The sequence below is a fragment of the Aptenodytes patagonicus genome, chromosome Z (assembly GCF_965638725.1).
Source record: "Aptenodytes patagonicus chromosome Z, bAptPat1.pri.cur, whole genome shotgun sequence".
Classification (NCBI taxonomy): domain Eukaryota; kingdom Metazoa; phylum Chordata; class Aves; order Sphenisciformes; family Spheniscidae; genus Aptenodytes; species Aptenodytes patagonicus.
Genome location: NC_134982.1, coordinates 1,465,246 through 1,477,880, shown reverse-complemented (window position 1 = coordinate 1,477,880; position 12,635 = coordinate 1,465,246). Strand labels below are relative to the sequence as shown.

The following is a 12,635-nucleotide window of genomic DNA, read 5'->3' as shown; positions in this document are numbered from 1 at the left end:
AAGAAGCTAACCGGCACGTGGAAGGGATGCTCGCCCCGCGCAGGTACACGCCGCCCGCGCCAGCTCTTTAGCATCCGCCGCTGAAAATCCACATGAGCAGCACACGCTCGTCCCACCGTGCAATTAATCACTTCCACATCGGGACAAGCGACGAGATTTTTTTTAACTCTCCTTACCTTGTCCTCAGCCTGTAGCGCCAAGCGCTCTGCGAGCCCGGGAGCGGGCTCGCTTCTGTCTGCCTGCAACCGAACAAAGCCACCGCGATCACAAGCAAGCGAGCAGACGAGCGGTACTTACTGAAGATGGCAAACCTGGAGGAACTTTTCGAACTTTCTTTGTTTGTACTTCTGAAAAAAGACAAAACGGTGTCTTCATAAGACAGGCTTATTTTTTTTTTCGCACCGAGATTTTCTACAGACCCAGCTGCTAATCGCCCTGCCCGCCGTCTCATGCCAGGCTTGCAGCAGTTTTGGTAACACCGAGTGGATGCCACCGCTCTTAAGTCTGACAGCCAAATGCTGGAAAATTGTTGATATTTTGGTCTTGAGTGTTAGGGCCTTTGTTTTCGCCTTACACGGATTTGCTTTGAAGAAGCGATTTTTTAAGGCTCCTTGCACGCTCAACAAAGAGGACAGAGAGGAGCAATCAGCTAACGTTAACTAAACCCCTCCGAGAGTCCTGGCGGCGTACGCGTAGGCTCTGCCACTTATTGTATTTATTTCGAAGTAGTGCTAAACAGGACGAAACTCCGATTATTTGTTGAAATGGAAAAAAAAGGTTGAACACAAAGTCACTCACCCATAGAGGTGCTGTGGAGAGGCCTCCGCCGGGGGTTATTGCTAGAATACTGATAGTACTGGGAGCCAGGCTTAGTGGGGGAGAGCGCTCCTGGGTTGCCAATATCCATGTCACCTCCAAGGAGACTTTGCTAAAAGATTAAAAATATATACGTGTGTGCGTGTGCATGTTAAATCCGACTTTCCTCATCATTAGCTATTTCTCATTCCTAAAAATAACACAGCAAAGAAACCTTCACAAGCGACTGAAACATGGAAACAAGAACCTGCCAAAATTTTAAAGGCGACATTACAAAAATTTCCAGTTGAGCATCTTTTCCTTTACTAGGAAAACACAAAGTAATTAATTTAAAATACGATTATTTACATTTAAAGGAGACTTACTGCCTGCTTATTCAAATGCAATCGGTGTTTTAAAAACTTTTGGAGCTCTGTTAATATATTTGAAGGTAATTTAGTTTCTTCACTGCAAACAAGATAGTTAAGTGCACGGATTTAACAATAATAAAACTATAAAAAAAATCCTGCTGTTGACAGAGCGGTTGCTTCAGTGTGCATGAAACAGCTTCATTGTCTATCCCCGTGCAAGGAAAAAACTAATATCTGTGAATTAAATGTATCAGATTTTGCAATATAAAAATCTGCACAGCAGGCTGTACGTAATATGTGATTAAAACGTTAAAATAAAATTATACATTATTAATATTTTTTGCAATGCTATCAGGAAAAAAAGGCACCTCAGAGACCCAAAAACAATTAACGCTATTGTATAGCAGCAGCAGCAGCAAAGGACCTTCAATATATCCACTTTATGCCCGTACCATTAACTAACAAGATGCATCCTAGCAAACGCAACATTTTCTCAGCTACGAAAGGACTATGGTTTCCATACAACAGCAGAAAACATTATCGGACCTGTGCTATAAGAAAAATTATAAATCTTTAAGAGACTATGACAGAAGAACAATTTCCTGAGTAATGTTCTATTTGCTATAAACTACGTTGAAACTTACCCATAATATATAAATCCCCTGATTATACTCTGCATTGAACACATTGTTCTTTTAATTATTCTGATACGCAATAAAACAGGTGTAGATACTACCATTTATATTAAGAACAAATTTACCATTTAATAAAGAAATTTTAAAATTAAGTACCAAAAATCTAACTTTATCGTTACTTGTAATCAACTTTTACTGACTGAACTAATTACTGTACTTGATAAAGTACAGAATGTGTTTTCCCTAATCTAAATTCTAATCACCATGTCACTCACAACAGACTTAGTAATGCTTCACTAACACACTATTCACATGCAAAATACTCTAAATAGGCCAATTATGACTCTGCCCCTGTTCCCTGGTTAACCCGCTGAGAACTGAAAAATTTCACAAGGCAGTCACCAACTAAAACAAAGGCTCCTTGTTTTAAATTAAGACAGTCTTTTTGATTCCTAAATAGCTCAACAAAGTGGCATGTCTTCTGCTGAAAGCAGTTGGTCAAATATGACCCATGAGCTGGAAAATCAGAAATTAAAACATCCTTACTCCTTAACTATACTTCTAAAAACATTTAAAGATAACTTTTGATTCTAGAAAACTATATTCCTCTTTTTCCCAGAGAGGCTAAATGAGAATCGCTGATGAGGGATGGACAAATGGGCTCTGACCGATTGGGGCTGAAACCCTTTCTCGGTGTGCAGCCTCGCATCTGCCTTTACAGACCTCTCAGAGACGTAAAGATACAAAAATGCCAGTCAGAAGGCACTTTTTGCTAATATCTTTACGTTCAGCTAATGTCTAATATACACCTGCAATGACTATGCTCCTTTTAATAAACAACACCTGCACCGGCAAAAAATGGTTGCAAGTCTATTGCATAGCGGCAGAGAAATGTATGCAAAAACCCTCTGACAAAAAGGGTTATCGATTCATTGTGAATATCCTCTGAAAATAAACGTAATTTTATTGAATGTCTTGGAGCATTTCAGAATGAAGCACCGCTAACCACAGAAATTCTCTTCAGTCATATATTTTTATCACGTATACGTTTTAACATAAAGACAGACCTGCTAAATCTGTGCATGGTTTATCCATATGTCGGGTAGTCTGAAAGACTTAGAGCCATCGGCTGTATAAATTCCTATACCCAGCCCACTAGATTTCATTTGACTTAAAAAAACCCCGTATATAAGACAGCGTTTGCAAACTATTTTAGATTAAACAAGATTCGCTTTAGGAGCGTAAAATATACACATACCCTATGTTGTTTTTGTTTTTTCATCCAAACATTTTTCTCTATAAAAAGATGCAGAGGTTTCTACGGGAAAAAAATCCCAAACTTGTATTATTACATTAGAAGGAAACATATGCACCCGTCTTAAAGGCTGCACACCTTTTGTTGAGCTAGCGATTGAACGCTGCTCTTTGCCACTAGTTGCACTTTCTAGTGACTGTTCATTCCTCTTGACCTAACAGGTAGCTGCTGGCGTCGGGATGACATTCGGCATCACGCACCCGCGGCTTTCCGCCCAGGACAGGTACACGGGTTTGCGACCCTCGGGCCCGTGCCGCCCCTGGGGCTCGCGGTCCCTGCGGAGGCTCCCACCCCAGGAGTAGGTGCATGGAAGCCTGGTGTGCAAAGCGCTCCTAATTAATGCCACATACCCTCACTATCAACAAATTTGATCCAAGGGCTCTGTTATAAACAGTGTTTTCTGCAGCAAAGGTGAATTTATTTGGAAAAACACATCTCAAAAATTTTCACCGCAACTGTCACAGACTCATTTCTTCACTCTCTTGAAGAAAAAAAAACACAAACAAATAACCCAAAGCCTAGCAAAGCCCCCTCCTTTGTCTGTTATGGGACAGAGACATTCTTATAAGGTAAAAAAGAGGTGGGTTTGTGCATTAAGGGGACCTCGCCGAGCACCCCGGGGAGGAAAACCAAGATAAAAATATATACGTAGTTATTCTGAGATGCTTGTAAAAGGAACAATGGGCATTTATTACTGTTCAGCCTACATGTCACACTGCTAATGGCCTGCAACAAAGAGAGAGATAAAACGTTTACAAACCACAATGCCATCGATTACACAGCCTTCCGAGCTCGCATTTGCTCCAAATTGGATCTTAGAAACGCAATGAATTATTAGGCATCAAAGTTAATATTTACCACTAAGAAATGATGAGCTTAAAAGCCAAGTGTTACATTTGTCAAACTCCTCTCCAGCCTTTAGCTAGGGGTTTGATGGGCATGTATGTCCTGTACGCTGGAAGCGGGTTATCTTTGGGTGCAAGCAGGACAGCAGGCAGGACGCGAGACCTTGCAAATCTTCAGGCTCATCTGTATAAAACCTGCAGGCATATCCTTACATTATAGCACACACTGTACGAACCACTCGAGCCTCACAGACCCATGCTGTTTGCAGTCTATTCGTTTTATAATAAACAAAGCTAATAATATATTGAATTTGCCAGTTGAATGTTAGAGTTTGAGCTAAAAACAATCGCAGAAGGAAAAAAAGCCACAGAGCAAAATCCATTTTCACGTTGAGCCACGCAGCTGTATTTTTTACCAGTTACAATGTTTTTGCTTTTCTCGTTGTTACACACAATCCTTCTTTCTAGCAATTTGTAAAATAAGTCACCGACTAGTGAATCCTGCCTCCAAAATTTGAATAACTAGGCAAAGAATTAAAGCTGGGTAGGGAGAAAATATGCACGTACTATGACAAAGTAATATCCATACGGATATATTACCCCTACTGGAAAAAACAAACATTGTTCCCACTGCAAACCTGAAGTTTTGCCTTTCAAATGAAAATCATGTGAATTTCACTTAAATATTTGTTTCAGACCTAATAAGTAGGAAATACATTTACAAAAAGCTATTTTCTTTTTCCTTTGTTACAGAAACAGGTGAGATTAGAGTATGACAGAGTGCTGCTTTACTAACAAAACGTTAATTCAGATTAAAGGAAAATGGCCTTGAAGCCTGTAATCCGAAAGCCCCTGAAAACACTGATCAGGGAAAAATACCTCAGAAAAGGCCTTTTTTTTTTTTGCTGACAACCCGGATATATTTTTTTTTGACATCTTCACGCTACGCCGTGATCCAGTATCAAACACAACATCGTGGGGATGTTGCAGGCAAGAGAAAAACGGGCTTAGATGAAAACAGATTAAGCTCCTTTTCTGAACGATTGCCAAATGTTTGTGGGTTGTGCTCACGTTTGAGTATTCCTGCGCGCACAGCTGCAGTCCCGCGCGCCGCTCCCAACCTGCGTGATGTATAGCGACTGCGGGACATATGTTCCCCTCGCCGAAAGCCTCGGAGAGGCATCGCGCGGGCACGATTGGAGGCAAACCGCCGCATTGCACGCGGCCGCACCCCTGGTTTCTCCCAGCCCTCTCCCACCCGGTGCAGTACGGAGGTTCCTCCCCCTCGGTGGGAGAGGGTGAGGAGCGGGGATGAAGGCCGAGACCGCCAGGGTCCTCGGCATCTGCAGGCATAGTCAGCAAACCAGCTGAATGGAGCTGGAGCGGCATCGCACCCTCGGTCCTCACGCCAGGCGGAGCGGGGACACTCGCCCCCGGGTGGCAAAATGGCCCTGCGCAGCTGGAGGTGCCTGAGGGGGCCGGGGTGCCCCTCCGGACAGCGCTGCCGGGCTCTCGGCAAGCCCACCTCTGCCTCTGCCCGCGTGTGCGTTTGCACGCCCAGAGGCACTGCGGGGCAGACCTGTGAGCCGATGTGAAGGCAGGCACGGGTACATATTTTATACAACTTTACCAACCGGCTTGTCCAAAATACATCATTTTAAAAGCACGTCCTTTTTTGCAATAAATTTCACATGTATGATGAGAATTCATGCACTTTATCTAAAAAAACCAGCGTCCTGCTATTTTTCACGACGTTGCACTATTTCTTAAATTAAAATTCCTTACACTTTTAAAGATCAAAGCTTGTTTGCTTGCTTTATTCGCGCTTAGGCCTTCCTGGCTCTCCCTGTGAGCACAGCGTCTCTGCATTGTTCCCTCTGCTCTGGCACCGATGTCTCCGTGGGCCAGGAAAGTAGGTCAGGGAGGCTGTGGTCCCGTGGCCCCCACGCCTCCCCGGGGAGCCCCCGACCGGTACCGAGCTCCCGCAGACGCACGCAGCTCTGCAGCTCCCGCTCTGCTGGGGTACGCAACCATCGGGGGGCTTCCGTGCAATTTAATTACGTTTTTTTCCAGAAAAAAGAGCAGAAAGGAAGGCGTACCATGACCTTCCTCAACACTAAGAACTTAACGCGTGCTGTGCATGTACCCAACGCAGCAATTTGTGATGCTGGACCTAAACCGCTGGGTCACAGCAAGCAGGCTCCTCCGTGCTCAGCAGCGACTGACATTCTCCTGCCAAATACCTGCTCTTCCCCTATTGCTCTTAAACCATCTCCATTTGACGTTTCAACATCTATTCCGTTGCAAATTTGCAAACAAAGCTACCTGAATTTGTTGAAATTACATCCAATTTATGCTGAAACAGATGAATAGGAGGTAATTTTTTTCAGGTTTTTTTTTTAATACAAGAAAATTTCTAACTGCAACTGTCCTTTTTTCCTCTCCTTTAGTAAAATCACAGGAAAGAGGATTATATTTCATCATCCAGATTTCAGCTGCTCTTACATGCTCTATCCTCAGTTTATGAATTTTCACTTAAGTCAAGTTAACTAAGTCATGCCACATACACATCTGAATCATTTCTTGGTTATTTCCTTCTGTGATTTCAATCCTCTGGTTTTAATCAAATTACGAAACTAAATTTCCACTTATCATGTGACTATCAGGGCATCTGTTCATAATCTGTCCAATTCCTACAAATACGCCTTTCTTTGGCTTTTGGAAATTTGGCAGCTCTCTGTAAAATCTTCTGTGTGTCATTTACGTCCAGTATTTCTCTCTAATGCCAAGTGTAAATTGCAACCCGTTGATGGCAAACACAGAGAAACAATTTCCCTGGGTTTTGCTGAGTGTGTTTTCAAGCTAAGGTACTGTTTTCCTTTTTTACTTAACCAACCATAATTCTTAAAAGTATTTGCAGAAAAATTTTGACTTTCAGAGAACAAAGGAACTTCTCTCAGAGAGATTTAATTTTTCACAGGATTTATTTTTTCAAGAACACTCACGTGTATGAAGTGAGAGAAATTTTAATATGTTTATTTTATTTTCTCTATCTGATGCCAAATAACCTTTTGTTTCATTTCTTCTGCCTTCTAGGGCAGCACCTTCAGATAGCTGTGCACAGCGTTCAGCAGTTTTCTCTTGACTTTGACCTTTTCCATTAAAAAATGCTTGCAGGTATTATCAAATAATTTTTCATGTTCAACCAACCCTTGTGCATTAATGTCATCAGTATTAGTTCTCCAGGTTTTTTTTAATTTTTTCACTATCTCTTCCTCTGCATAATTTAAAATTGCTCTTTAAGTGTAAACCTTTCTGGAGTAATTTTTCCCAGTTGTGCTTTTTGAGCATTGAATATCGTATCAGCACAACAGCAGCAACTTTCAAAGTTCATTTACTGGTTTCAGCAGCATTTCATGGACACGGAGTGCTCTTAAACGTGGCTGAGGTTCAACCACCTCTGGCCAGTGAGGATTTCAAATTTGTTCCTGTGCCCATTTTCCTCATCTATTTCAGGTGAGCGCGGGGGGGGGATCATTTGTAACTTCTTACCTAATTTTTCCCACATTTACTCTTGGTGTTTGCTTGCTTCTTCCCATCCCTTCATTCACCATTAGGCATGATGACTCAGATTATTATACTGCTGCTTGATTATCACTAAAGGTTAGTTACTTGTTTGCATTAACGATCCCCATCTTTCACATTTACAGTGAATGATTTCACCATCAATTGCACAGTCTTCGCTGTTTTTCTAAAGCTTTAGTATAATGAAAATATTTCATTTCCTAGTATACGGGAAAAACGGATAAAAAGTGCCTCAACTGAACAAGTACAAGGCACAAAAATTTCAAAGGGAGGAAGGGACTTTCTCCCTCACTAAGCAGTTTTGCAGAATACAGTCTTTGCTCAATTTATGATTTTCTGCTGTACGCTTTATGCTTGAATACTTGGAGCTGGAAATACCTCCTCTACTACAGTTCAAATGGAAATCCTAGTGCCTTCACTGCTGCGAAGATCAGCAAAACATGCTGTAATATATGCTGATGTTTGATGCGCAATGTATACGTAGGGATGCAGAGACACACACCCCTACCTGTATGAAATCGGGTGTCCCATACGACCTCCTGGCTTCTCCGGAGGTTAATAACCTGACAGCTCCGCCAGCCCCGGCCGCACCCTCCGCACCCAGCCCAGCGCTGCCGCCTCCTCTCCAGCCTCGCCCCGCTCCCTCCCCAGCAAAGCACCATCCGGCTCCTTTGTGCTCGCTCGCAGGCAGCGATAAGGACATTCTCTCTGCTTTGTTATTAGTCTTTCAGAATACAGTTTTCATTTACACGCTGAAATTGAGCCAGATGATTATAGTGCTTAAAAACACATGCTTAAATACAGGTAATACTCATATAAATGTGTCCCAGTGAGTAACAAACACAAAAAGGGGAAAGTCCTCATGGTGACTGGGGAAGGGGGATGGGGTGGGGAACATGCCATCGCCTTCACCCTCAAAGGGCCTCAAAAAAACCGTAAAAACTAACAAAGCTGCTGGGTTTCTTACTGCCCAGAAGGGCTGGCATTTGGTGAGGGTGGCTGGGGAAGATGAGACCGAGCGATCGAAGGGACTTTGGTCAAAGCCCAGTGTTTTACGGTTAGAAAGTTCTCCCATGCTGCTAACGGTGCCCACAAAAAGAGTTGGGTTTGGGTTCTAGCCGTTTTTGCAACGTCCTGACATTGCAGATGGCCGAGGCGCGATGCAGTACCAGCTCCAATATTTGCAGCGGCTGAAGCTGCTCTGCATGGCTCCCAGCGAGGATTATCCCCGCGCCGGGGCTGCCGGCTGCGGCCGTGCTCCAGCTGCTGCACCCTGCCCCGGGGATGGCTCCGGGCACCGGGGCGGCCAGGATTAAAGACCAACTTCAGCACCTACAGCCCTCCTCTGCGAGGAGAAATGGAAATCCGAGGGTGTTGTGGGCCCCCCCCATTTGTAACAGCACTATGTCAGAAAGGAACCGCACGGAGCTGAGGTGGTGAACCACAGGGCCCTGTATAAAAGCCCATTATTGGGAAAATTCATCCCAGAATGATCTGCAGTCAGTCGAACATCGTGAAAATCCAGTGCCTTGGACCTTGACAGTGCTCCCATGTCTTTGCATACCATGATACTGCGCAATAACATTTAAAAGACTTTAAAAGACTTTGCAATTAAGAAAATGAAGCGAGCTCAGAGCAACAGTAGTTATTCAGTTTGTACAAAAACATGGAGCCAGTTTGGCTTAACGTGAATATTATCTGAAGCACATTGGTAGAGTCATTTTCCAGGACAGAAGATTTGGTACGGAATTAAGCAGCCCTCAGTTTAGCCCAGTCACAGGGGGCCTCCTGGGTGTTAATGAGGGAAGAATTTGGCCCATGGACAGCAGCTGGATTTTCGGGAATTGCTGAATATAGCGAAGCATTGTCTGCAGTATTTTTACAGAGCGCCATAGTGCTGCTAGAAAACAGGCTTGCTGCATCATCAGAGAGTTCAGCTGATCTGCATCACCTTCCGAATTTATCAAAAAATCCCTCCCCACCTATTCCACTCAAAAATGCAATATGGTAAGATGCTTCAGGTATGAAAAAGTGCACAATATCAGAATATTAATGTATGGTAAAAAAAGGGCACCATAAAAACTTACGTAGGGTTGAATAATAATCAGATAAACCCGGTATTTGTCAGTATGTATCTACTGGAACTGCTCACTACATTACGAAACACATGTCCTGGTATCCCTGTTTTTCACAGCACCTCCCAGTACACAAATATCTGCACTTCCATGCAACACTGAAGTTCAGAACATCTATAAGTGCCCACTTTTTCAAACATCTCCAACCCTATACCATCTGGTAGGTATCAGCATTGCGGTCACTTATGGGGGGGAGATGGGTAGGAGACAGTGAGGATTAATGACATGCAGAAATGAATGCTGCGCGGAGAAGGACATTTTTGCACTATTTTTCCCTGAGAAAAATGCCGAAGACTTGCTGGCAAGAGCTGCTTCGTTGGGCTCTGCTTTTTTTCAGTTCAAGTAAGCACTTCAACATGATTCAGTGAGGATGTCCTACCACGACTTGCTTCAAAATCTTCCTTCTCTGGCAAATTATTACAAACCCTAAAAAAAGACCTGTTAACCTAACAAGTCAATTATCATCACTCTTCCCTGTGTAAGCATTCAACTACAAACAGCTTACAACAAAAATCCTGGCTCAAGTTGTCTCAGACAGGGTAAAATATCCTGACATGCCTCAGTCTTAAAAAGGTGTTTTGTGGCTGAATTCCCATTTTTAATGATATAATTATTGTTTTCCCTTTGAATATGAGAACACAGGAAAGGCTTACAGAAGTTCAAATGCATGGGAAACAGCATTTTTCTGAAATTATGTTAGTAATATTTTTAACCAAAGAAAAGTTACCGTAAAAACATCTGAAAGACCAAAGAAACTTCCTGTCCAAAAAAATAACAAAACCCATGCTAAATACTTTAAGTGCCTCAGAGGATGTTTTTTTTTTTTAAACTTCTTACTATTCATCAGCCTGAAAGATAAACAACGGCCTCCCCCTTTCTGATGGGGAAGCAAGATCTTGCAGGGAAAAAAATCATTATCCTCAGCGTAAAAGCCATTTGCATGTCCTCAAATGATCTAGCATCATACAAGGCCGATGGTTAATGTGGATCTGCGTCACACAGGTTTGGAAAGGATGCTTAATTAGTTAAAGCTCACACATTTATGTGAAAGAGCACACGCCTGCTCTGGGGTAAGGAGCAGAGAAGTGAAACCTCAGTCACTCGTTGCAAAGGAAGCGGAGGGAAGAAGTGGGACTTGAAGCTAACGGTACGCAAGAACTGGAAATAAATCACGCTTGTGCGCCCGAGGCAGCGGCACGCTGCGACCTGGCAAAGCCAAGGCGGGCGCCCAGCGGAGCAGGCCAGGGGAGGAGGAACCCCCGCGCCCGGCCAGCCCTGACCCACCGTCCGCAGCCCTTCCAACTCCCCAAGACAGGGAAGAGCCCTCCCCATAGGAACAAAAAAGCTGAAGAAAGGACGGACGTACTCCCATTCGAATGAGACAGCAACTGAAAAAATCAGGTTCTTTCCAGAAGATCAGCAAAGAGCTTCCTAGGACCTAAGTAAATGAATAGAGAGGAATGATGCAAAGACACGACACTGGTGTACGTTGCCATCATTTTCTTGGGAAAGGACCAATAAAAATTTAAACTTGAGCAGTCTGAGTATCAAAATTGTGTTTCACGTTACAGGAGCCTTATGTTTTCAGTGTTACAAAGTCACATTTATTTTTTACAAAACCGTGTTATGCAAATATGCCTAAAACCAACTAATGACACTCGTGGCATTTAAAATAGGAACTTTCTTTTTTCCTCTATTTTAAATTTCCCTCTGCTACTCGCAACCTTTTTCCACACAGCTAAAGTACATGCTCTTCAATGGAAACTGATATATTCTAACACAGCATGTAGCTGAGGCTGAATAAAGTGCAAAGGCATATTCATTTCAAGTAAAGTCTGCAAAGTTTAGGTCACCTTGCGCTTGAGACAGGACAAAAAATTAGAGTCACCCTACAACAACAACAAAATTGGCAAATTCAGCTGCTATGAGAAATTGGAAGGGGGAAAAAAACACCTTTTTATGCTGACACAGGTAAAAATGTAAGAAACTGGTATTTCAGTGAGTCAGAGCGGAGCGTGCCACCCCAGCCTGCTGTGCTGCAAACTGCCTCCCAGTTAGGTCAGCACCGCAGGGGGAAAAACCCAATGATCTTAAATAATAACAAGACTGCATGCGTTCAGTGAAAAGCTGAAGCACAAAATGCTGCGGTCGCATCCACGTTGCCGCGGCGCGCACCAGGAGCCGGCTGCCTCCCCGGCTGGCTGCGGTGCATCCCCAGCCGCACCGGTGGGGTGGCAGGGAGGCGAGGTTTCATTGCCTGGCGCATTAAGATCACCAGGTGGCTGCTTCACCCGTGCCAGGCACTGCCCATGATCAACATCTTCACATTTCTGGTCTATGTCTCTCTTCAGGATTGCCTCCTCGGTATGCAGCGCTCATCCAAAGCCTGCCCGTGCCCACACACCCCGAGGTGCGGGAGTGCCGGCATTACCGCAGCACATTCCTGCGCTCACCAGGAGTACACCTGGGATTTCTTACCACAGGTAGAGAGGTATTGCAAATACAGTAACCCAAGTACTCTCACGTATGAAGAAAAACAGTCAGCAACACTTCGCCCTTACAGTACCATTTTTATCTGCTCGTATATTACACAAATTAAAGCAGATGTATCTAGTAACCTGCCCAAATTCAGGGAGGAGCAACGTGCCTGTAAATAGAGGCATGCTCATTTAATTCAAAAGATACGGTGCTTGATTCAGTCCAAAAGGGCTGTGCAGGCACTTATTCCCGTTAGTCTCGCCTACTGGGCTCCCACAGAGGTGATGGGGAAGCGCAGACCCTCTACGCGCCCCACTTGCTATTCAAGTGGTGCGTTTACTCCCTTCCTTTTTGCATGGCAAAGGTGAGGAGGGTCTTTACTATCGTAGAGGCAACACTTTATCTTGCCTACACTGCAGAGAGAAGCTTTGCTCCCCCTCTGCGATACTGCTGGTTTCAAGGAAACCAGCACGAGC

At 43.8% G+C, this 12,635-nt stretch overlaps 1 protein-coding gene across 1 annotated transcript in view; it reads right to left on the bottom strand.

Annotated features, from left to right (window-relative positions):
• The window catches only part of LOC143172469 (transcription factor 4-like), a 242,469-nt gene that overhangs the window by 94,109 nt on the left and 135,725 nt on the right, over nucleotides 1-12,635 (bottom strand). Inside the window, exons 7-8 of the mRNA XM_076361966.1 lie at nucleotides 799-928; nucleotides 298-347 (exon numbers count right to left, since the gene is read on the bottom strand). Of these exons, the coding sequence (XP_076218081.1) occupies nucleotides 298-347; nucleotides 799-928 (180 nt within the window). The remainder of the gene's footprint in view (nucleotides 1-297; nucleotides 348-798; nucleotides 929-12,635) is intronic.